This window comes from Lingula anatina, chromosome 3 (assembly GCF_051362555.1).
Source record: "Lingula anatina isolate TDL-2025a chromosome 3, LinAna3.0, whole genome shotgun sequence".
Lineage (NCBI taxonomy): Eukaryota > Metazoa > Brachiopoda > Lingulata > Lingulida > Lingulidae > Lingula > Lingula anatina.
Genome location: NC_141769.1, coordinates 31,974,811 through 32,000,610, shown reverse-complemented (window position 1 = coordinate 32,000,610; position 25,800 = coordinate 31,974,811). Strand labels below are relative to the sequence as shown.

Below are 25,800 nucleotides of genomic sequence, written 5' to 3'. Positions count from 1 at the left end.
TTAGCTAGTAATTATGATTCGCTTTTATAAGATATTTTCTTTATTTGCGACTGGACTCGTTAATTTTTTTTTGCTTGTGTATCGCGGCGTTTTGCGCATATTTTAGTCTGACAGATGTAATCGCATTGCCTTGGTGGACTCGTCTTTATGAGGGAAGTTACTTTACTAATTTAAAGACGATTACGGCGTTGAAAGGTGAATGCTAAAAGTTTTAAGTTTTACATACCATTCCCATCATTTTGAACACATCAGATGGCGACTTAAAGGCTTTGCATTCTGTGGAATTGCAGAAAAATGCTGAATTTCTGAGAGCGTTAAAAACACAGACTTCAATCCACCATTTTGACCCGATCACATGACACACATAAACTTCCGGTTTCAACTTCCGGTTGAAATTTAAAAGGCCAATTGTTAAAAGCATTTTGATTGGTTCTTTGTTTTACAACACGGTGTCTGATTGGTTACATGTGGAAACGTTCCAAATTCAACTTGAAAACATGATATGTTGGTAGAGTTTCCTGAGCAGGAGTGAAAGTAAGTTGTTTTAAACATGTTTGTATGTAGAGGGAATACATTTCGATGAATATTTTGCAATATGTCACTTAATTACTCAACACACAGCTTAGATCTGATAAACCTTTATGTTTTCTGGCCTTATGAAAGCCAATGCAAATAATATTCCAATTCTACGATTTTGTCACATATTTAGTTTGATGCCATAATTATCGTTTCTCAGAGTAGTAGAGAAGGGTTTTATTAGTTAAAGTGTCAGATATATTAGACAAAAGAACGTTTCAACATAGCCGACATATTAAAAAGTGCCTTTGTCCTGGCTTTTTTGATCGGTTTCAAAACCATATTAAATTATTCGAGGATACAGCACCTGTGTAGTGATCCGTTAATTAGAACTGATAGTCTTCTAAATTTGCATACATTATAGATATGTATATATTTGTACGTTTTAATTATTCAAATATACATAGACATGACATGTTGCATGGCAGTTTAAGAGAAGACCAGACGTAAATCGTAATGAAAATAAATAAAATAATGATAGTAATAAAGATAAAGAATGAGATCAAAGTCAGTGATGTATTTTAAACAAATTTAATAAAGTTGCCATACTAGTACTTAACCATTTATTTGTCTTTTACTCACTTTAAACTTTTACAAAAATGTAAAAAAAAAGTATGGTATTTGACAAGCTGAAAAATGAGGCCACTACCTGCTGCTGTTGCTTGATGCCAACTCCCAAAATCGTGTAGTAGTACATGATTTTTTTTACACCTTAGCCATGCAGTAGCTACCGTCAATCATACATCAGTATCATATATTTCAAGTTTCAGGTCACAATGGCAGCTGACCCTTCCAGTTTGTTGGCGCCAACCGTCCTGAATACTGACCAGCCCTTACTGACCACACCCACCATACCAGCTGATGAAAATGTTAACCCTACCAAGAAAAAGGGGCGGAGATCATGGTTCATGACCAACACACCTCCGGTGAAGTTGGCAGATGAGAATGACCCAAAGCCAGCACCCCCAGACGTGGAGGTGCTGCTGTTGACGCACTTTACCAAGCCACCCAGGATAGACTTTGGAAAGGTTTGAATTATTTTCTACTTTTAAAAGCTTGATGTTAGTCATCTTTGAACTTTGACAACTTTGAATTACCCAATGGATGCTAAAACTTCAGCTGTTTTAATGACTGAGGGAGGATAAGTAAGCATTATTTTTTTTTACAAGAATTTTTATTATTTTTATTTGGCTGTTAAATATTTATGAAAAGAAAAAGTAATCCTACTAAAATCATCACATAGGAATACTGATCAAAGGGACAAGCAAGAAATTAAATATTTTCTGGGGTAGCACTAGCAATTTATTTTTTGCTTAGCCAAATCACCACTGTTTTGTTAATTTGTTATCCAAATGGTTATAATAATTTGACTAAAACAAGTTAAATCAAGCCCTTTTTGTTTAGCCAATTTATGTCAGTTTTAGCATTTGGCTAAATTGGCGAGTGTTAGCGCTACCCCAGATTTTATATTATTTAAATAAATTTATTTATTATTTATATTGATTATTTAATATTAAATCACTTTTACTCCCTTTTATGTTTTGTTATTCTATTTTGTTCAGGTGAAGTTGCAGAAGACAAGAAAGCGACAACTCTTGGTTCGTAACCCTCACGACTACGACCAAGATGTGGTAGTCGAGAAATTCCCTTTCAAGAAGAACTTCAGTATAGACATGGTGGAGTTCACAGTGGCCGCCAAGAGTGACCTCTGCCTCGAGATAGTGTGGGAGCCTGCAGAAGAAGGCAACTGCCGCCAGATGATTCAGTTTCATGTCGATGATGCATACAGACTGACAACCATCGTCTATGGCACAGCGCTGGCCCCTCCTCAGCCTAAGAGGGTATGAAAGACCTCCTCAGACATGATTTTTTAAAAATATTAAATGAATTTTTTTTTCCTAATTCTTAAACAGCCCCCAAGCCCTCATTCATAAGGCCCCCTATCCATTTATTCTTACCTTTTTCTTAAATCCATAATCATTTCTTTATTCTTTGCATGTGACAAATGTTTAAATAGTACTGTTTGTATAATTACTTAAACTGTGGCTTCCAATATATCTAATCCTTCATAATTCATATGTCATGAATGTTTCATGATGCTGTTTGCTTTATCTTCCACATTAAATTAAGATGAACAGAAACACTTCATGATAAATAGAATACGAAATATGACAGTATTTTGAATCGCGTAAAAGGTCATTTGTTGTTATGTTGGGCAAGCTATGCTGTACTGACCTGTTGAAAATGTTCTGTTTCAGGTCAGAAAACATTGGGGCAGTAAAAGTAAACCTTTCACTGTTCTGCAGTCCAAGAACATCCCCAACACAGAGCCAGAGAGGACTTCCTCGGGGAAACAGCAGGAAAAGATTGCCAAAGCTGCACTGAAGATTAGCTACGACCAAAATTCAGTGGACCTCTCTGATACAGAGAACAAGCAGGCAGCTGTACCTGCCATCACAAAATTGGAGGCAGGTGCAGAAACCAAGGAAAACCTGCCAAATGAGGGCCATACAGGGGATCCTGTCCATTCTGAAGGGTCACTGGAAGAACCTACCTACCACAAAACATCAGATGGTCATGCCAAGTACTCTGAAGTTGACGTCATAGTGGACAGTGTTATAACAGAGACCATCGTCACAGTGTCCACTCCTGATGGGAAAGTCCTCCGTGAGGTCACCAAGTCTAAGAACACAGTGACCAGGGCTCAGACCACTACCCACTCTCCAGACCACAACAGAGTCCAGAACACCACCCATGTGACCAGAGAGACTGGAATTGCATGTACACCTGAAGTGAGTAGAGAGACTGGAACTGCAAGTACACCCGAAGTGAGTAGAGTGCAGAACAGGACTGGTACGCCAGAGAAAACCACGGCACCACAGGCTACTGCCCTTACTTCTCCAGAATTGAAGACAGATTGCAACGTTACGCGCACACCAGAAATTGTACGAATCCAGAACAAAACCCACACACCAGAAGTGACCAGAGAAGACAACAGTGACAGAGCAGAAAATGACAATGCAACCTACACTTGTGGTGAAGTGTCTGATTTTGATTTTACCGCCTTACTGCCTAGAACACCAAAAAATATGCGTAGATCACTGACCTTTACGAAGATCAATGAACTGACAGAAGATGAGTATGGAGCCCAGCAGAAAACTGCTCAAATAGCAGCTGTACAAACAGAACTGAAGGTGGTGCCACAGGACTGTCCAAGCCGAGACCAAACAGCAGCTCCAGGGCTGGAGGTCTATGAAGCTGTAGAAAAGCAGGTCAGTGAAACCAAAACCCCTCTGTACCTGGACACTCCCCCGGCAGACTACCTGAAGATGAAGAGGGCATACATGGAGGACACGCCCTCCAAGGTGGGCTACCTCAGTCCTGACTCCTTCCTCCAGGGGTCCTCCCGACCCCAGCTGTCTCCAGACGAGCCCAACTTGAACACGCCCCTCAACATGGGCACCAAGACAGACATGAAAGTGACCCCCAATTCGTTCCTGCAGAATTCCTGCAAGAAGACCCAGCCCCTGACAAGGGAGATTGCTGTGGAGGTACAGACACCACTCGGTAGGGAAACAGACCATGTAGTTCATGTGTCTCCTAACTCCTTCCTGCAGGAGACCTACACTGTGCCCCAGCCCCAGGCCACATTACAGCACAGTCCAGGAGAGTTGTTTGACAAGTCCATCCCTCACGATGTCCTGGTGCAGCAGCTAGAGACTGTGAAGACGGAGCTGAAGCAGAGGCTGTCCAGCACGCCAAGGATCGTCCCCAAGAGATTGATCTCAGACACAGTGACCAAGGTCAAACCTACCAATGAGGACACAAACGTTGTTGTTCCCAGGAGCCAGATGGACCCAGTCAGTGCCACACCTGATGTCCCTGATCCCAGGAGACTTAGCACACTGACTGTCACCAAGACGAAGACAGGTGAGCAGGACAAGGCAGCACTGCTATGTAAAGGGAAGAAAGAATTATTCAGGGACATTCCTGAGGCCCTAGGACAAAGTCCTCGACGAACCACATGGACAGTCCAGAAAGAGCAAGAAATGAGACGGATTCAGTCAGCAAACTCTCCTGTTTTGTCTCCTGCTCTGCCCTCAACACCACCAAAGGAGGCCCAGGTACCATTGGTTCTTGTCTTTAAGCATCCCTTCCCCCATACCAGCCCCAGAGCCCTGCCAGAGGAGTATGGCCAGAGTCCCAGGAGAACCACCTGGACAGTGGATGGTGCTGTGACCAGCACAGCCAGGGGTAAGGCAGCTGCTGCACAAGTTCCACCTCATGCTGCATCCACTGCAGATAGCCATCTTGATGAGGTACAGGAAGAAAGTGACCAAGAGAAAGAAGTGCCTAATGAAGGTGTGCACTCTGTGGAAATCTCCCCGAAGAAGAAAACTGACCTTCAAAATAAAGCTACGGTTCAATCCAAACCAAACGATCCACAAACAAAGTTACAAAAGCCACAATTAAAAACTGTGTCATCCAGCAACCAGGGGCACCTGTCCAGAGCCATGACGGTGTCTGCAGCAGCCAAAAAGAAGAGAACACACAGCGCGACGCGCAGCCAGAGTGAAGCCAGGAAAGCTGCAGTAGGCGCGCAGAAGAAGGTGAAGCCAAGTGATTCTGTGACTTCCCTCAACAAGGACATTGCGGAGTCCAGTGGAGCTCAAGCTGTGGCACCGGTCACACCTGTGAAGTCCATCTTGTCCACTGAGAGAAAACCTACAAGAACTGAGCAGCTCAGGAAGGCTGGTGAGTAGTCTGGCTGGCAGATGTAGATTTGATTTATATAGAGAAAGTCCAGCTCTGGTAATTCTGCGTCTTACATGTAACACTTAAAACTCCACATGCACTTTGAATAACGATAAAAATAGATCAATAAATCTTTTTAAAATATTGTGATGCTTGCTCTGGACTTAATGGCAAAAGCCAAGACTTCTTACCGTGTTTAAATTGTTCAACTTCTTCATTGTGCAGTGTCTGCCAAAAAAGCAAAATCTTTCAAAGATGCCAAGAAGACCAAGAGACCTGTGAAGGGTCTGGCTCCATCAAAACTGGTGCTAATGAAGACGGCAAACAAAACGGGTACTTACATATAACCTTATATACTGTTACATATAACCTGGCAATTAGGCTCCTGTCACAGACTTATACTGCTACATTTTAAAAAACCAAACAATCATACACGGCAGTTCCCTTTAAGTTCCGTTAAAGCAGTTCACTGACCAGGCTTCTCTGAAGTGTACGCTGCATGCTTTTGTCAGTTCTCTCAGACCTAATTTTAAGTTTTAAAAAATTATGTAAGAAATAAGACCAAGTTAAACATTCATTCAAGTTACCTGTGCTTCTGTTTGCAGCCATCCCAAGACACCCGATGCCGTTTGCGTCTAAGAACATGTACTATGACGAAAGGTGGATAGAGAAGCAAGAGAAGGGCTTTGAGAGGTGGCTGAACTTTATCCTAACGCCAGAGGAGGATGTTGGGGATGGAAGGAAACCTGGCAAAGGTAAGAATTGATGTCAGCAACTATCTTCCCTACTTAACACAAAACTGATCTTCTCTTGTTAGATGTCAATTTGATAGTTGTGGAGATTTTTCTAGATGTTTAAAGAATTGGGTCTTGAAAAGTGCAATCTGATTATTTTTTCATATAGTAATTCACAAAGTCAAACTCACAACTGAAAAAATATTTTTTATCTATTCTTGAGAAGTCAATTTCTCATAGCAGGGCAACATTGATAAAATTAACACTAATTCAATCATTTTTCCCCTGTGTTCAGTTGATGCTGGCTCCCTGTGTGTGACCTCAGTCACAGTGAACAAACTGGCCCCAACCAAAGAAATCCTCTCCCTGAGGGCGTACTCTGCCAGGAGGCGCCTCAATCGCTTGAGGAGAACTGCCTGCTTGCTGTTCCAGTCTGAGACATTTGTGATGGGTGTTAGGAAGATCGAGGCGGAGATAGAAACGGGTCATCTTGCTGTCAGGAAAGATCGGAAGCTGCATGCAGATCTTGGTGAGTGTATTGAATGTCTGAGTATGTGTAGGTATGAGCTGACTTACTGCAATTTATACTTCTTGATGTATGTCATTGATGCCAAAAGACACCATTCATCCAAATGATATACAAGTATAGTTTGATAACAAAATGCACATTTTAATCTTGACCACTAAGTGTTGCACTAAGCATGTGCAATATTGAGATCCTTGAATGATGACCGTCTTTTTTGGTATATATCTATAACCCTTGATAGTATTTTTAAAAGTAAAAGAAAACCATGTGTTGATATTGTTTCAGGTATAAAACAAGTTGTCCTTGACATGATTCTCTCCTACAACCCACTATGGCTGAGGATAGGACTGGAGGTGAGCTGTGCACCTAGTAGAGATACACAAGTTTTACAGATATTTGAGTGTCGTATTTATATCCCCTGACCCCATAAAGCTCATAAAAGAGCTGCACTCCTCTTCTCTCCCCCTGACTCTTACATTTTCCAAACTCTTTTTTTTAAAGGTACTAGTTATTATGAAGTTGTTCTTCACACACAATTCTGTGGGCATTATTTGGGTTTAACGTTCTAGATTGTGATTCATATTTCATGCTTGCATGCAATATCAGACGAATATTCAGCATTCTGGAAAAAAGGAATTTTTAAATTCAAATCTGATGGTTCCTGAGATTCGTGAAGGTTAGGTGTTGGGTCCCATGATAAATGTTCAGAAGTTTTTTTTTTTTTTTTTTTTTTTTTTTTTTTTTTTTTTTGAAACTTAGGCTCATGTCTGCAATATAAATACAATTGGCTCATACTGTAAAGAACTTGACACTATAAACAGTGTGATTAACTTTATGCCTCACTGTATGTATTTGAACAGACTACCTATGGGGAGATCCTGCCGCTGCAGTCGAACCACGATGTATTGGGCATGTCCAGGTTCATCTTGACCCGGTTGCTTGGCAACCCAGATATTGCAGCCAAGTACTCCCATCCCACTGTTCCACATCTGTATAGAGACGGTAAGTAACCTCCACACTCTTTTTTTCCCAGTCAGAGAAGAGGCAGAAAATTTCAGAAAAGTTTTTTAGATAAAGGACAAATTAGGGAATTTTGTGTACCGTTTTATCTTGTTTCCAGGCTATGATGAGGCCCTGGCCCAGTTCACCTTGAAGAAGTTCCTGGTCCTGGTCTTCTTCCTGGACACCGCTAAGAGAGCCAGACTCATTGAGCACGACCCCTGCTTGTTTTGTAAGGACTCTGAATTCAAGGTAAGTCTACAACTGAATGGCTGAAAATAAATGTCGACTCATTTTTGTTTTGATATTATAATGGTAAAATGACTTGTCCATGTAATGTTTGCACCATCTTGTCAGATATGATGGTTACTTTTCTCTAAAAATCAGTGACATTAAATGTGTTATCACCTGCTTGCCTCCGGAGCCTTTCATAGATAATCTGTCAGCAATGTCAGCCACTGGTCTGACAGCAAATGCAAGAAAAATAATTTTTGTAATTTTATTCCTTTACTAGAGACTGTTTGTGTTTTGGGCTTGTATGTTTTCAAACCCTGTTCTCTTCAAAGGCCTGCAGCCAAATAAGTATTTGGCACCGACTGTTACGTCAGTAGCAGATTTTTACTCAGTGCAGTTTAGTCCCTCCTTCTCATGTAACAGCATACTTGCACCACTTACTCAAGGTATTTTCTGTCATTCATCTTTCCAGGCCAGCCGCGACCTCCTCTTGCAGTTCTCCAGGGACTATCTCCGTGGCGAGGGTGACATCATCCGTCACCTTGGTTACCTGGGCTGTCAGATCACACACGCTCAAACTGCCCTGGACGAGTTTGATTTTGCCGTCACCAAGCTGTCCAAGGACCTCAGGGATGGAGTCAGGCTGGCGTGAGTTGTGAATTTGTTATAAGTACTTGTCTCGACTCTTTGCTGTCTGATTAATGTTTCAGTGGTTCTACGATGTGTTGAGTCTACTGCAGTGTTATTCAATAAGTATCCTTGTTTTGGAAATACTGTTTGTGAGATAGATTTCAAACATACTGATTCTGTTGTATAAAGATAGTGTTAGGCATAAAGGTAAGATGCAAATTGAGTCTACGTACTAATGTTATTGTGATTATTTACTGATTATTAGACATTACTGATAAGATAACAATAGTTTAATCAAATAATTCCATATCTCAGGAGAATTGTAGAGCTGCTGACCCGTGACTGGTCACTGTCCAGTCTGCTGAGAGTGCCCGCCATTAGCCGGCTGCAGAAGATCCATAATGTAGAGGTGGCTCTCAAGGCCCTGGCTAACAGGGGACTGGATGTGACCACCCCCCAGGGTGGGGCCATCAACCCCAGGGACGTGGTGGATGGTCACAGGGAGAAGACCCTGGCCATGCTTTGGAGGGTCATCTTTAACTTCCAGGTACTTGGACATTTTGTCTTTCATTTTGGCCAATACATTGGGATGAGAAATTATGAAATTTGATGGAAAATGTATTGCCAGACAATGTTACAGGATACAAGACATGTTTCAGAATATGCTTTCTTTGGCATTGAATGCTAACTTTTCAAAAGATGTTTTAGCATTTGCTAGCAATGTGGAGCGATTCGGCAGAAGTAAAGAGATGCAAACTTTCTTGTGTATGATAAACAAGATGTGTTTTGTGAGTTTTTTCCTTCTCTCTTCTCTGGTCAGGTTGATGTGCTGCTGAATCTTGATCAGCTGCGTGAAGAGGTGGACTTCCTGAAGAAGACTCTCTGTGTGAAAACACACCTCACTGCCGTCCTCAACTATGAGAATGATCTGGGTAAGTAGCTTCACAAATTGTACACTACTGACTGTAAATAATAGAGATAAGAAACTAAGAAAAACAGTTTGTATGATGCAAACATTGTGCAAATTTTTCAATCCATCCAGCAAAGATCAGTTCAGTGAAGTTTAGTTCTCTATTTGTTACAAAAAGATTTACTCTTTAAGTGATTGTTATACTCGGATACTGAAATATTTCTCTCGTATATTTTCACACTGTTATGTCTTCAGTGTGTCTGTCATGGGCAGCCCGTTCAATAAAAGAATAAGAAAAAAAAAAAGAGAATTAAGAAAGGTATTCTAATATCAAGAACTATAATATTTCTTGCCAGGTCTTGAGAGAGGAGGCAGACGAGAGTCCATGGAGCCAGATCTGTACTTCAAGAGCAATGGTTTGAGCCTGCTGCTCAAGTGGTGCAAGGCTGTGTGCGCTTTCTACAATCTCAAGGTTTGTGATCTTCAATATTTTCAGTGTAATCCAAAAGAACACCTTCAGAAACTAGTGAATGTAAAAAATCATAAGGTAGCATATCAATAGAAGTTTCTAAAAATGATGCTCTTGTAAAAGCACAGAACAATTTTATCATTTATATATCACATTTCAGGTTGAAAATTTCACTGTGTCATTTTCTGATGGCCGTGCCCTGTGTTATCTAGTCCACCACTACCATCCCTCCCTCCTTCCCCTAGAGAGCATCAAGACAGACACAACCCAGTCCTACCAGGAACAGGAGAATGAGAACTCAGATGCAGAGGATAGTTTTCATGGAACATGGTCCATGAGTTATAGTCCTAGTAAGCTGTCTCACATTTTTCCTTTTGCTAGTCTGAAAAAAATTATTTACATCTATTATAGTTTTTTATTCTTTGCCTTTTTTTGGTGAGTTTTTATGATTAAGTGTTGGTTTCAGTTTATTAATGTGACTAGTCCATCTGTTATGGGTAAGAAAAGTAATTGGCCTATACTTTTTATGAACTTTCTTGTATTAATAAGTATTTATCCTTTCCCAGCATCTGGAAGGTCACCAGTGTACGACCAGCTTCTTGCAAATGAAAAAGAAAACTTCAAAGTTTTGTATGAAAAGGTGAGAAAATTAAAATAACTGTCTGTAAGCAAATAATAATAGCACGTAGGAATGGTTAATGACATCACTAGATTGAACAGATCTACGGGAAGAACCTTGTCACCATACGACTATCAGTTCATCAGAAAATGTAGGAGTGATCAAAATCAAACTAGTGTTTTGATTTCAACAGCTGTATGTACTAATATTATAATGTTATAATTGTCAAATCTCCAACAGGTGACAGAGCTTGGAGGCGTCCCACTGATGCTGAAGTCCACCGAGATGTCCAACACAATCCCGGACGAGAAGGTGGTCATCACGTACGTGTCCTACCTGTGCGGACGCCTGCTGGACATCAGGCACGAGACGCGGGCGGCCAGAACCATTCAGGTGGCCTGGAGGAAGTACAGACTGACCAAGGTCCTTCAGCTTAACCAGGTAATGGTTAATAAATATGTATGTTAGTATATTATTATTTTATGATGGGGTCTGATGGCTGTAAATCCTGATTTGTGAAAAGGAGTTTGTTTTAAAGTAGTGCACAATATTATTTTATCCAAATTTTGATTATGGCTTTGACAAGAAGTGTGTGCAAATTTTGTCTTTATTTAAAAAAAGAATAGATTGTTTCTGGAAAGTATTGGAGATTTTTGAGATTGCATTGGGTGAGTAAAACATAATCTCAAATCACACATTCTTGCACCAAAAAAGAAGAAATTGAAATAGTGTTCAGATTTATTCCCTATTGCCCTGTTGAGGCAGTTTTACCTTACTAGTACTTCATTGTGTCCCCAGGTGAAAGCCGTAGCCATTATCAAGCTCCAGAGGGCCTTAAGATGTTTCTTAAAGAAGCGTTCCTTGGTCAAACAAACTTCTGCAGTCATCAGAATACAAAGCTGGTGGAGGGGAGTGGTTGCCAGGCAACGTGTTATCCAGATGAGGCACCAGGTGGAGCTGGCTAGGAAGTCAAAAGCAGCTGTCGTAGTACAGGTAGGTTAAGTTGTTGTGGTGTAACCTCAAGATTTCACATTTATCATTCGTAACAGTTTGGGAAGACTGATTTATTTATTTAAAGTGAATAACATTTTATATATGAAAGTGGTAAGTTCTCAGTTTTGGTTTTGTTTTCCTAACATCTGAAAATGTAAGGTCATCTTAACTTGCCTGTTAGCTTTACGTAAATATTTTCTGTTTTCCTTTCACAGACTGCTGTTCGCAAATTTTTGCTGAGGCGTCACTTGGCAAGATCCCATGCTGCAAGAATACTTTCCAAACAGACAAAGGCAGCTGTGGTGATACAGTCAGCAATCCGAGCACATCGAGAAAAGACAGCCTTCATTGCCACCAAGAGAGCAGCCATTGTTCTTCAGACTCACGTAAGAAGATGCCAGACCAGGGCTGTCTTCTTGAAGTTGAAACAAGCGGCTTTGCTTATACAGCAGTGGTATAGGGCACAGAAATGTATGCAGAGAGACAGAAGGGAATACCAGCAAATGAAACAAGCTGTGTCAACATTGCAGCAAAGGTACCGGGCACAAAAGGACATGCAGAGAGGCAAAGAGGAATTTCAGAAACTCAGGAGAGCTGCCATTACTTTACAGCAAAGATACAGAGCAAAGAAATGTATGGAGAGAAGCATGCAAGAATTCCAGAGACTTAAATATGCCACCTTGAAACTACAGCAAAGGTACAGAGCACAGAGATGTATGCAGAGAGACAAGCAAGAATACCAGGCCGTGAAACAGGCTGTTTCAACAATACAGCAGAGATACAGAGCCCAGAAATGTATGCAGAGACACAGACAAGAGTTTCAGCAACTTAGATGGGCTGTTTTGGGCATACAGCAAAAGTACAGAGCTCAGAAGCAGATGCAAAGAGAGTTTGAAGAATTTCAGAACCTGAGGCAAGCCGCTTTGATAGTGCAACAAAGGTACAGGGCTCAGAAACTAATGCAAAGAAACAGAAAGGAATTCCATCAACTCAAACAATCTGTAGTGACATTACAGAGGAGATACAGAGCCCAGAAACAGATGCAGGTGAACAAGGAAGAGTTTCAGCTGTTGAGACAAGCTGTTTTGTTGGTGCAGAGAAGGTACAGAGCCTGCCTATGTATGCGGAGAAGCCAACAGGAATTCAGCCACTTGAAACAAGCCGCTTTAACACTACAGCAGCGTTGGAGGGCTCAGAAGAGTATGCAGAAATCCAGGCAGGAGTATGCATGCATGAAGTCTGCGGCAGTCACAGTACAGAGTGTGTTCAGAATGTGCCTGGAGAGACGCAGGTATGAGCAGCTCAGGAGGGCAACCGTCAAGGCTCAGGCTCTTTGGAGGCGGAGAATGGCTCGCAGGAGGTACAAGGTGTTGCAGAGGGCAGCACTGGTTCTCCAGACAAGACTGAGGGCATGGTGGCTTGGCCAAGAGCAGCGCCTACGCTACAACATTCTCCTTGGAGCAACTATCACCTTACAGGCTGCCTGGAGAGGTCATGTGATCCGGGAGGCATATCTTCGTCAGCGCAATGCAGCCATTTTGATCCAGTCTGCTGTGAGGAGATACAAGGCTTCGCGGAGATTCAAGGAGCTAAGACAAGCTGCCGTGATCATCCAGAGAAGGTTCAGAGAGAAGATGCTGTGCAGGTCTTGGTTCATGTACTTCCACATCCACCGTGGTGCAGCCATCGTCATTGCTGCAGCAGTTAGAGGCTGGATTACCAGGAGATGCTACCTAGCAATGCAACAGGCATGTCTTACCATACAGAAGTACGCCAGGGGTTGGGCAGCTAGGAAGCATTTTGAAGAAACTAAAAAAGCATGTGTCACCCTACAGAAGTACACCAGAGGATGGGTTCCTAAGAAACAGTATTTGAAAACCAAAAATGCCTGTGTTACCTTACAGAAGTACACTAGGGGCTGGGTTGCTAGGAAACACTACCTAGAAACAAAAAAGACTTGCGTTACCATCCAGAAGTACATCAGGGGCTGGGTTGCTAGGAAACGGTACCTAGATACAAGACAGGCCTGTGTCACCATGCAGAAGTATGCCAGAGTCTATATTGCTAGGAAGCATTATGTAGAAATCAGAAATGCTGCCCTTGTCCTACAAACATATGCCAGAGCCAAGCTGCAGGCAAGGAAGGAGAGGGTGAGATACACCCAGCAGCGCCAGGCAGCCATTGTGATCCAGGCTGCTTACAGGGCCAGGAGGGCCAGGCATTATGTGCACTATCTACGCTGTGTCATCAACATGCAGGCACGTGTCAGGGCCACCATTGCCAGGAACAGGTACCTGCGCCTCAGAGCCACCTGTGTGACACTCCAGGCCTGGGTCAGGGGCTGTCTTGTAGCAAAGAGGTATCACGCTGTCCGCCAGGCCACAGTCAGCATGCAGAGAGTTTACAGGTCCAACAAGCTGGCCAGAGAGGTGCTGATGGAGTATCAGAAACTGAGACAGGCTTGCATAGTGCTCCAAGCCACCACCAGGGGGCTGATGGTCAGGAAAGAGATGGCGAGGAGGCAGCAGGCAGCCGTACTAGTACAGAGCTGGGTGAGAATGAAGCAGACAAGGGAGAAGTTTGTTACATTGAGAAATGCAGCTTTGGTCATACAAGACAGATTCAGGGCCCATGCCAAACAATGTGAAGAGAGAGAGGCCTTCTTAGATACCAGGTCTAAAATTGTAAAGCTTCAGAGTGTCGTTAGATGTTTTCAGGCAAGAAAAGCTTATCTAGACACCAGAGCTAAAGTCGTCACAATTCAGAGTGCCATTAGGCAGTATCTAGCAAGACAGAGATACCAGAACACAAAGAAATGTGTAGTGATAATGCAGAGTGCCATTAGAAGGCATCTAGCAAGAAGAGCCTATCTCAACACCAAGGCCAAAGTGGTGAAGATTCAAGCTGCAGTTAGGGGGAATCTAGCAAGACAAGCCTACCTCAGCACAAGGGCTAAAGTGGTGAAATTACAGTCCCATGTCAGAGCTTATCAACAGCAGAGGAAGTATTTGACAGTTAAAGGAGCAGGGATCACTATTCAGCGTGTGTGGAGGGCAGTGTTGCTGACCAGAGAAGTCAGGAGGGAGTACCAGATTGCTGTTGGTGCAGCCATTACCATCCAGGCTGCAGTGAGGGGACACCAGGCATGGTGTCGCTACACCAGGATGAGGCAAGCTGCCATCACGATCCAATCCTTCGTTAGGGGAGCCACAGCAAGAGACAGGTACCACAGACAGCTGAGGGCTGTGAGGGTGTTGCAACAGCATACCAGGGCTATGATCCAAGGGAGAAAGGAGAGGAGGGAATTCCTGATCAGAGTTGGTGCTGCCATTACCATCCAGGCTTGGGTCAGAGGTCACATGGTGAGGAACAAGGTGAAGGCCATCTGGGCAGCTGTGGTCATCCAGAAGATGTATCATGGATACAGACAGAGGAAGCAGTACCAGGCTATGAGAGGGGCTGCCATTGTGCTCCAATCATATGCAAGAAGGTAGGATTATTACAAGAGGACTTATTTTTTGAAGAGTAAATTTTTAGTGGTTCTGTGTCAGAGAATCCATGCAGATTTATAGATAACTTTTCAGCTTAGTATGTATTATTGCTGTCTTTATATAGTCATGACAAGTGACAGCTGTAAAATCTCCATTCCAGGTTGATTGCACAGAAGACCTATAGAAGACTGGTATGTGAGCACAGAGCTGCAGTTTGTATTCAGAGAGTTTACAGAGCATACAGACTCCACAAGGAGCTAGAGGTAAGTAGGTGGGAAGGTGAGAGGGGAAGGAGCAAAAAAATACATTTTTAATACTAATATCTCTATAGAGGAGGTTCATCATCTGTGCAAGATTGCTATTTGGATCCGCAAAATACAAACAGCTGTAAACTTTAAGTCTAAACCATAGAAACTCATCAACCAGGGAAGATGGCGGCACAATAACAAAAGCATACAGTTTCCACTGCACAAAGTGTTTTTCTGATGGTCACTTTTGAGAGCAAATGTTTCTGTAAGAGAATTGGATCTGGCTTTGACATGTACCTGTATTTTTTGTGTAGGTGAAGTCTTTTGCATGGTTATAATAATTTTCTTATAATCCCCTTGCCTTGCTGTAGGAACAGAGACAAAAGAGGGCAGCAGTGTTGGTCAGAGTGGTCCAGGTGGCAAAGACACACCTGGCTGCCATCAGGTTGCAGAGGTCTTATAGGAACTACAGAGCCATGATGGTGGCCAGGCAGAAGATCACTTCTGTCCTGATACTGCAGGTAACACACGGATGTCAAGTATTGTCTGAAGAATAGAGGCTGGCACAAATGAAAAAAAAATCAGAACAAATGTCATTCCCCCTGTCTCTCCCTCTCTCCCTCTCCCTCTCTCTCTCTCTCTCTCTCATTTTTACTTAATGGTGTTCAAACACTTGCTCAAAAAGAGTGTATAAAGACCTATCCTCTTCTCTTTGGCAGAGATGGATCCGTGCCAAGCTCCTGCGTGTTCACTACTTGAAGCTGAGAGCTGGCATCACCAGGCTACAGTATTTAGTGAGACAAAGGCTGGCACAGCGCCACCAGGCAGCGACCTCTATACAGGCCTTTGTGCGGGGCTGGCAAGGGCGAAGACATGCTCAGAAGTGGCAGGATGCAATAGTCACTATACAGGTTGGCATAGGATGTATTACCTTATATGTTATATGAGATCAATATAAACTTGTGTAACATGAAAAGGCCTTCCTTGTTTGTTGACAGATAAAAGTCAAGTAGGGTGGGTGATGCTTTTTTTAAATGCCGCCTGACAACAAATGGGCATTAGTGTTCGATTTGTAAAAAGTGCTTACCTTTTTATCATAACATGAAAAAAGTCTGCAACTTATGTCATTTCCTCAGGCTGTGTGGAGAGGACGGAAGACGAGGCGCCAGATGAAAGACAAGAAATTGATCGAGGTGCGCAGACGGCTCAAGGAGGCCACAATGGCGGCAACAGAGGAGAAAAAACTTTGTAACCGTACCACGTCAGCGCTGGACTTCCTTCTCCAGTACAAACAGCTGTCCTATATCCTGGAGGCTCTAGTACATCTAGGTAAATTAAGTTGGACTGCATGTATAAGTCCAATTGCCTACCAATTCTATCATCTCAGATATTCAATGGAAATGTAGGTATATGTATCTCCAGAGTCCAGATTTTAACTGGGCAGGTAAATATACTACACTGTTGTAGACGAGCATTTTTACAGAATTTCTCTTTGACTGGATTCCGATCCCTAGATCTTTCTTGTTAAATTGCTTTCAGCTCAAGTGGCTTAGATGTCAGGGACGCCTAGTAAAGCAGCCAAGCGATGGCTAATTACCCCCTATCAGCTTCAGTAGCTGTGACGGTCATCTAAGCTGCTAAAGTTTATTGCAATTAAGCGAGAGTCCCCTTGGAGATAGTCCGATCCAAAGTTAGTACAATAGGGTCTGGGAATGGTCTCTTTTTCTCATGGACTGTACGTAACTGTTGATTGTGTTGTGTTCTGGTTTCAGATGCTGCCACCAGGCTGTCATCTCGGTGCTGTGAGAGAATGGTGGAAGGGAACGCAGTGGGGGTCATCTACACCCTGATCAGGAGCTGTAACAGGAGTCTGCCCCACATGGAGATCATCAAATACTCTGTGAACATTCTGCTGAACCTGGCCAAGGTGAGCGCATTGTCACACCTAATGCAATTAAAAAATAGGAGAGTCTTCCTCATTTATCCAGTAGATCCAGGTTTTTGTCTTTTGATTCATGTATTTGTGCCCTTGGACTCTTCGAAATACAGCTGCATGCCTTCACCACTTTTTTCAAGATTTTTTTAAAAGTCCACTTTCATTTCTGCACAATCTTGCACATAACTTGCCATTTTACCCCCTAGTATCAAAAATTATTCTAATATACTTGAAGTGACTATTTACAGGTTTACCATGCAGTTATACCTGTAGTCATTTAAGTCCCCATTTAGTCTCCATGATAGCATTATATTTATCTTATCTTTCTGTTGTTTTCTCCCATGCAGTATGACAAGACCCGTCAGGCGGTGTACCAGGTTGAGGACTCTGTTGACACCTTGGTGGAGCTGATGCAGATCTACAGAGACAAGGGCAGCAGCATCTTCTGTAAGGTGTGCACATTGATGGGGATATTGTGCCAGGACAGGGCCAGGAGAGAGGTGAGTCCGACCCTGGGCATTGTGATGGGTGTGACACTATGGGATTGTGTTAGTTGTGATCCTGGGAGAATGTGTTAGTTGTGACACAAGGAGATTGTGTTAGTTGTGACTGTGGGGGGTTGTGTTAATTGTGACCACGGGAGACTGTGACTAGTATTGCAGATATTGTGAGTGGATTGATTGAAAAAGGGCGTGATACATTTGCTGTGTACAAAAAATACATTTGTCCATACTCTTTAAATGCCCTTTGATTAAGTCTTGGATTTCCCAGTCTCATGTGAATAATAAAAGATAATTACATTAAGCCTTCAACTACATGAGTTTATTTTGTTGTAGGAAATTCTAAAACTACCCAAGATGTCTGACCGTCTGCGCAGCATCCACATGCTGACATTGCGAAAGCACAGCTTGAATGAAAACAGGCTCATCAAAAAATCCAAGATGGCTGCCACAAAGAGCTATCCTGGGTCCACGTATGTGCCTTTTACGCCTTCAAAGCGACCAATGAAAATTAGGCCAGACTGGATCTTGAGAAGAGACAAAATGAATGACGTCAGCGATCCTTTGCATGCTGTCACCTTTGTGATGGAATCTCTACAACTTTCTGCCAAGTGACTTCAATAAAAGCAAGGCAGAATGTGTTCTTTAACTGTCATAGACTGTGTGACCGCTGCACGTATACTTTCGAAATAAAGTGGATGGTCTCCAAATGTTGGTGCCGACAAATAAAACTTGGGATACAGTTTTAGTATTTTGGCAAAATGCACAAAATGGAGGCCTCTGACAATAGATTTTGTATGTATGTCTCTTCTGTGAAATGTTTAATCTCTCTAACATTTTGTTAATGGCTTTAAATTTAAGCAATTTTATTGGATTTTAGAATATACAAATAATGTTATGGCTACATCTACTAAGCTTTGTACATGTACACCATGTATGTCAGATTTGAATTGTATATGTTTTATAGTTATTTTACCACATCGGCTTATTATATCATGTTATTGAGCTTTGATAATTCATCATAAAGGTTGCAATTTTTTTTAAGATGTATGGGTGAATGTGACAGCACATGAAAGAGACTGATGTAGTCCATGGAAATTATTTGTGATGACTGTGGACGAATATTACAGATATCAATTGGAACAGTTGTGTGAAGTTTAACAGTGCTTAAATGAAAAAAAAACATGATCAAGTAGCCTTATGGTGCTGTTTGTTTTAGTATGTCTCTGCAAGTTTCCATGACAAAGTGATCTACAGATGCTGTGTTATTCCGAAACTTTATTTGAACCTTAACAAATGGTCATTATTAATTTAGCACACAATCGGTAATAACACGGATCCATTTTCGATTGATTTATTTGCCGCAACAAGGTCTTTTTTTCTAATTTCAAATCCTCCTTTTTGGGATTAATTGTTTTTGAGATCGTGTTAAGTTATATGAGCAACCATCCTCATGATTTTGAAAAAAAAAACTTCGCTGTAAGAGATATCTGATTTATAAGACAACGCTTGAATGATCAAGGTTCATTTTAGTTTTATAACCATGGTAGTCCCGTTAATAATGTATTGAGAAATGCATCGAGTTGAAGACGAAGTTAAAACTTCCTTTAGGTGTCCTTGCAAATGTCAAACACGCTCGTCTGTCAAAGAGCTGCGCTTTCACAGTTATATCAGAAGACGGATAGCTTTCATTTGCTATATAACTCCACGTATCTGTTGTATGCATAATGGATGACCGGTGGCGCGTAGTAAAAGCTTCACGTTTGATGAGTTTAAGGGTGCTTTCCCAGAGATTTAGATCGATCTAAAGATTAAGTTTTAGATCGACCTAACTCCCTGAGGGTTCAGGCTAAATTGCAGTCAGCCGAGCGGACACCATAGTTAATTACCCCCTTACAGCTTTTAGTAGGCGGAACAGACGCTTAAGCCGGCCAAGCTGACAGTAATCTAGTGAGACTCCCCACAGGGATAGATCGATCTAAAAATCTATGGGAATGGGGTGTAAGACTCTTTATATATTAATCTGACGACACGGTCACTCTGCCCTCAGTTAGGGAATTGACAGTGATAATTGTCAATGTTTATAAACGAGCGAGGAATGGTTGTCTGATACAGCTGTCAAGAAATCATCCGAGATATCCTAAAACGAGGCTGTCGGCACTGCGTGCTGGACGCTCTTCCAGCATCAACTGACCTTGACTTTCTGTAGTTTAAAACTAAAAATGCCCAAAAATATAAAAAATAAACATTTAAGATCTTTTCTTCATATTGTTGGTTGAAAAAGTGCAAATTTGGCCAGACATTGAAAAAGGCTTCCAATTGCTCCTTGAGATACATGTAAAAGGGACTTTTTATGGCACTTTTACTACGCCTGTGAGAGGCTGTGAATTTAACGGCCTTTGCACTAGTCAGTTTCAGGCTTTTAAAAGATTAGAGCTCACAAAACTAGCACGTGGCAAAAAACAATATCTGAATTATTCGTTATTCATCCTACATTATGGCCTGCCCCACGTCGAAGGGTGGTCGTACAATACAAGCAAGGAAAAGGAAGCGTGTGAGCGTTAAAATTACAAACGATCGTGTCCTTAAAACTTTAAAACGCTTTTAGCGAGTCCAATAGGAAGTACCTTATTGGCTAAAGATTGGGCAGACAAGATAGTTTCAACAGCACTTCTCTTTTTGTTGTCGTGCACACAAATACACCATGCTTGTCTAACAGTATTTCTGTATGTTTATGGTTTTTCGATTTACGGTTTTTGTATTTAGTCGTTAGTGTGAATATGCGCCTGCTCTGTTCAAATATAATTCTGAATGTCTGGTGGACTGTAGTGCTAATTCATTGTGGGACCGTTCATTAGTATCCAGTCAGATTAATACCTCCTCTTGTTTCTCTGCATTCTACTCAAAGCCAGAAGGCGACATGTTTATCTCATAATCTGATTGCATTCAGCAAGAGTCCCCGTAGAGATAGTGCGCAAAACTTATGATCCCTTTAGCGCTATCTGTTAAAATACAAGCAATCCCGTTAAGTTTTTATAAAGAATATGTTGACAGAAAGCAGTACTTTGAAATGAGGCCTATTTATCAATTGGATCCCCAATGAACATATGTTAAGTCACAAGGATTACTTGTATCTGATGTCCGCTTCAAACACCTGTATCAGTAACGGGATATCTGTCGACATATTTTGAACATGTAACGACATGAAATGTCATGGTCCCGTTGCTAACGCCCAGTTATATAAATTACCTTTCAGGAAGAAATCCAAAAGTACTTTTCCTTGCAAACAAAATGTACGCTTTAAAGTAAAGATTGTACGTAAAAAAATCAATGAAGTGCATTGTGAAATGAGAACGGGATATTTTGCATGCTTAAAGGAAACCTGGCGATTTTCCTGTAAACCAGCTATCACTTCAATGATAGTCACCTCCATTGGACTTACTTATACCACTACCTGCACAAAAGCTAATGATTGTATTGATTCGTGCAAGTAATAATACATAAAATAAACGAAATGGGATTAAAATGGTCTGTCAAATGCAGTTTTTGTGGCCAAAATACAGTATAAGTTTGCACTAGACGCGATTAAGATATTAATCTACCTATTCTTTTGTGGGGTTTCTCATCGATTGGTTGGAAAAGCAAGCACTGAAGACAGAATATGCAATTACTGACAAGGCTTTTCATCAATATTTTGACTGGCGATAGGCCTACGTGGTCAACTATGATAGTTTAAGTGCTTTTAAATACTTGAAATAAGCCATTAGCCTTGATGCAAATAACTTGATCGAAACTTTTTAGTGAGTTAATTCAAAGAGAAAATAGAAGTTTCTCCTTTCTGTCGTTTTATTTCTACATCCCACACACAATCTGCACATCAGAAAAAGCTTTATATGTGTTTTTATAAACTGAACTTGAAAAGAACGATCCGTTAACAATAGCCCCTAGAGGATGTAACGTGTGTCTCCTGCAAAGTCACTTTCATGTAATGGCCACCGCAACTTAGCTATTCAAAAGATCAATGTGGTGCGGGTATTTGGGAATATGAGGAGGCTTTGAATATCAGTTTCATGACTGAAACATTTCATTGCAGCCGTGTCGAATATACATGTAGTAGTATTCGGGTTGAATGACAGTTGCCTGTTGAATATGAGCGATAGCATTTTATCAGCACTTGTAATATGGCTGGCAGCGGTGTTCATAAACGATGTTGGTAGGTGTGGATATATCTCTCTCTCTCTCCTTTTTACCTGACTCCGCGCGTCTCTTTATCAACTTTATTTATTGAACTGTCTCTTTATTGAATATTTGTATTATTCAAATAGGTGGACAAATTACAAGGCTAAACAATTACAGAGAAGCCAATTTTCCAGTCCTGCAGAACAAACACTTACCCCTCGAGCGATTGAGGTCAGTGCTTTTTTAAAGAAAAGTGAATTATTTCATCATTTCATTTTAATTGAATATGTGCACCACGGGCTTAAAGGGCTTTATTAAACTTGTTACTTTGAAACTTTTCATTTTTATAGAGAAATTTTGTTGCCGGTTGTCTAATGATGTAACGCAAAATAAAATGTATACTGCCAAAAGCACTTTGAAACCGAAAAAAAAGATATAAAAGATAATATATCCTCGAGATATAATTCTTAAGATGAAGTTCGACGCGTCTTTATCTTTTTGATATATGTATTTACATATATTCCACTAAGTATCATAAGAACGGCATTATAAGATTTTTTTTTTTTTTTTTTTTTTTTTTTTTTTTTTTTTTTTTTGTTAAACATTTCAGTGAACATACCGGTGCCACAATTAGAAAATGTGCAGTTCTATGTGTACGGAATGCAAACTGCAGCTCAGCAAATTTCGACAGAAGTACCGGTACATGTGAACTTCTTGACGGGAATGCTCAGATGTTCCCCGCCATGTTGACCAGTGCTACCAATGTCCACCACCTAGGTCCTAGTAAGTCTGACGTCATTAATAACCTCTTCTGATACGTCGGCGCACGCTGATCGGGAGCTTTCTTTAGGGGCTCGCATATTGTCACGTTTAGCAATGTGTGGTATCTTATTTTCTGTTGGCATGATTTGCTTAATACTTAAACCTGTTTATACTAAGGCATATCCACCAAGAAGTTTATGTTTTTGCCTTCATTGTTTTGTAAGTTAGCAGCCTAACTCAAAAAGTTCAATGCGGATTTTGATAGAATATTTCAGGATAAGTCAAAAGTGGGCTAACTTAGAAGCGTTTACATTTTAGTGGAGATCCATTTGTTGATTTATTAATTATGACAATTGAGCTTCATTGGAGGTCTGCGCTCTCTTAATGTTTTTTTTTTTCACCTATTTACTGTTTCACTATTTCTAAAATAGGAAAATTAATTTTTTGGCCAAAATGAACAGTTGTTATCCTTTTAAGTTACTTAGTATCTTATATATTGTATCATTTCATTGATAGAGAGCCTGGTTTCGAGTGACGTCATAATACAGCACCTTCCATTACGTGCCCCAAGCCCAGAAGTGACGTAAGTAGTATTCCTAATCACTCCGGTGACCAAGTTTTCTTATATGAGTCAGTCTATGAGGAATAGTCCTACAGTTGATATATTGATGTTTTAACAGGGTTTATCAAGGGACTGGTACAATGAGATTACTCAGCTGCTAAGGCATATGACAAATCCCTGTTTAGTGGGAAATTTGGTCCGAGGTAAAAAAGATATATTAAGTGATTAGGTAATCCATATGTTTTGTAAAGTCTGATCTCTTTAAGACTGCAGTAAAAAACAAGACGCTTTGGGTTTTTAGAAAGGAAGCACGACTTAAATTGTCCAATTTCTTTGGGTTCAATGCGGTTTTATAAGCCCAATCAATTTTTCATTGGATGTCCATTGCATCTCCACGCTTCGCTTGATCTTACATTAAGTTAGATCAAAGTGCAACCAGCATGATAATGATTCTATCACCCTTAGTAACACGTGTGTTGGTTGCCTCGGAACCTACCACACAAAGCACACAATGATTAGACACGCTTTGAATCAACATCAAATTTATTATTGATTTTAGAATTCAAATTTTAATGTTGAAACTTTATGACATAAAACACATTTTGTCATGTGAGAAAAGTAAGCAGATTACTGCCATGCTGCTTGATGCACGCTCGTGGACATATACTACTTAATATAGTGAAACCTTTACTTGGCCAATAATGGGTAATTCTGAGAGGGTTTTACGTTTTACGTGAAATGAATGTCGGTATGTCATCACAACAAGTAATTTCCAATGTTGACTTGTCAATGTTGAATCAATGACCATGGCAAATTCTTGTTGATCAACGTCTACGAATGTCATCTTAGACGAAAAGTTTATTCAGCGTTGTGTTGTTTTTGAACGTAACGCCACGCTATTTAACCAAAATGTCGTGGAATACATTTGCTTGTAACGATACGTTATGAAATGTGAGAAAAAAACAGCAGCATCACTTAAAATGGTTTGGAAATTATAAATATCTAATGCGCATATTCAGCGTGGTAACTTCCTGTCACCGCTTTCATCTTTCAGCCTTTCAAATACGGCGGAGTATAGAAATAACAGTTTGTACTTGGTTGGAACAGGCGGCGTCGAGGTTCCAGCAGTCCATTTCATACAGTCGGATTTTACTATCTCCATTTGGCTGAAGAGCGACGACCCTTCGCCATCCATGATCCAGTTTTTGTACAGCGGATGGCGTCAGCTAAGTGACAACGAACAAAGCTTTGCAACTTTCTTCAACCACAGGCGCCTGGAGTTTTTCATGAACACTGACCCCGGCATAGGTGTCAGGTGTCTTGCAATAAGTGACACGAGTATCAGTCAAATATCTTATAACCAGTGGGATCACCTCGTCATCACCCATGAACTGAGCAGCCGCCTTGTAAAATTTTATTACAATGGACAACACGATCTTTCCGATTATGCTACCGTTTCACTTAGCACAGTCACCAGTTCAGCTGCGACTGTATATGACATTGGCACCAGCTTTAAAGGCTGCATCAGAGACCTGTTGATTCTGAACACTACCCTGACGGGTTCTCAGGTGGCAGAGCTGTACGAAGAACAACGACAATATTTACCTTAACAAGCCCGTAGCATTTGGACAGCTTTTGGGCACCGGCATTCAAACGTCAAAGTACCGCTTTGAAGAGTGTGGGACCAGCAAAGAAAATTTTCAGTTTTTTTTCACAAAACCATACAATAAATTGAACAAATTCAAACGGATACAAATCGTAGAATTTTATATGTAGCAAGCTGAATACAGACGACAAACGGATGCTTTGTTTGGTGCCAAAACGAGGCTCCAATTTCTATCCAGAAGGGAACCCCGATTTTGCATCCAGCAGACGACAATGTTATGGCTCTGGGTTAGTTGGTGCAAAAAACGAGGTAGCCGTGCGAAACGGCTCCCTAGCCATCGATTGGCACTGGCAAATAGCTCCATTTACTCCAAAAGAAAAGAGACAATGGAAACATATAGGGTTTTATCAAACAATCAAATTGCAGGGTTTTGTCCATTGAAATACAAAGAACGATCGATTACATCTTTTTTTGAAAAAAAAATGACGCATTTTATATCATCCAGACGAAAACAACTCTGAATATTTTCTTAGAGGGCATTGACATCGGGTATTAAATTGTTTAAAACAATTATTGACATTTGCTTTCCGTCAATATATTGCTTTGCATCATCCAGGGTCGATAATGGTATACTATCGCTGAAAAAAGAATAATTTTGACCTTTGAATAATGCCATCGAAAGTTCACAATGGCTTTTTATTTCATGTGCAACGTTTTTCAAAAAGGGAAATTCTAAATGTTAGGCCTACATCGCTTCTGTTGGAAATGGTTTGAAAGAAGTGTTTAAATTAATAGAGCGTGTAACACAAAACGGTATATCTGTATCAGAATGATTTTTGTTTTGGTGTCACTCTTTGTACATGCGTCTAGTAGCCGGTGTAGGCCTACAAGTAGGGCCTATAAATTGTGATTTGTTTAATTTAAATGTAATTTGTCATCCCTGTACTGTATCCTGTCTCGTTGTATATTTTATTTGAAATAGATTTCGTGAAAATATTTCAGTTTTTTAACTTGGTCAGTCAAATAAATAATGCCCATTTTCATCTAAATAAATCATTACTTTTCGTACTG

At 40.9% G+C, this 25,800-nt stretch overlaps 3 protein-coding genes across 4 annotated transcripts in view; 2 read left to right on the top strand and 1 right to left on the bottom strand.

Moving 5' to 3' along the window:
* The window catches only part of LOC106161725 (protein SLC31A2), a 96,884-nt gene that overhangs the window by 4,743 nt on the left and 66,341 nt on the right, over window positions 1–25,800 (bottom strand). Inside the window, exon 2 of one of the 2 annotated variants that reach the window (XM_087008196.1) lies at window positions 227–318. In XM_087008196.1, the coding sequence (XP_086864322.1) occupies window positions 227–238 (12 nt within the window). In that variant the 5' untranslated portion in view covers window positions 239–318. Of the gene's footprint in view, window positions 1–226; window positions 370–25,800 lie in introns of those variants that run through there. The other variant, XM_013538751.2, reaches the window with a different exon arrangement.
* On the top strand, window positions 370–18,821 carry LOC106180340 (uncharacterized). Its single transcript, XM_013564300.2, has 26 exons — window positions 370–534; window positions 1,341–1,604; window positions 2,139–2,417; window positions 2,835–5,331; window positions 5,557–5,664; window positions 5,937–6,086; window positions 6,361–6,594; window positions 6,877–6,944; window positions 7,452–7,593; window positions 7,712–7,842; window positions 8,297–8,472; window positions 8,770–9,001; window positions 9,275–9,386; window positions 9,721–9,836; window positions 9,994–10,183; window positions 10,400–10,473; window positions 10,693–10,893; window positions 11,251–11,445; window positions 11,661–14,935; window positions 15,097–15,199; window positions 15,556–15,705; window positions 15,904–16,095; window positions 16,321–16,513; window positions 16,957–17,111; window positions 17,468–17,620; window positions 17,957–18,821. The coding sequence occupies exons 2-26, from the start codon at window positions 1,353–1,355 to the stop codon at window positions 18,233–18,235; spliced, it is 9,657 nt and encodes a 3,218-aa protein (XP_013419754.2). The 5' UTR covers window positions 370–534; window positions 1,341–1,352; the 3' UTR covers window positions 18,236–18,821.
* On the top strand, window positions 21,583–25,728 carry LOC147763246 (uncharacterized). The gene is made up of 5 exons (XM_087007516.1): window positions 21,583–21,833; window positions 21,946–22,030; window positions 22,410–22,582; window positions 23,078–23,144; window positions 24,178–25,728. Exons 1-5 carry the CDS (start codon window positions 21,770–21,772, stop codon window positions 24,731–24,733), a joined length of 945 nt encoding a protein of 314 aa, XP_086863642.1. The 5' UTR covers window positions 21,583–21,769; the 3' UTR covers window positions 24,734–25,728.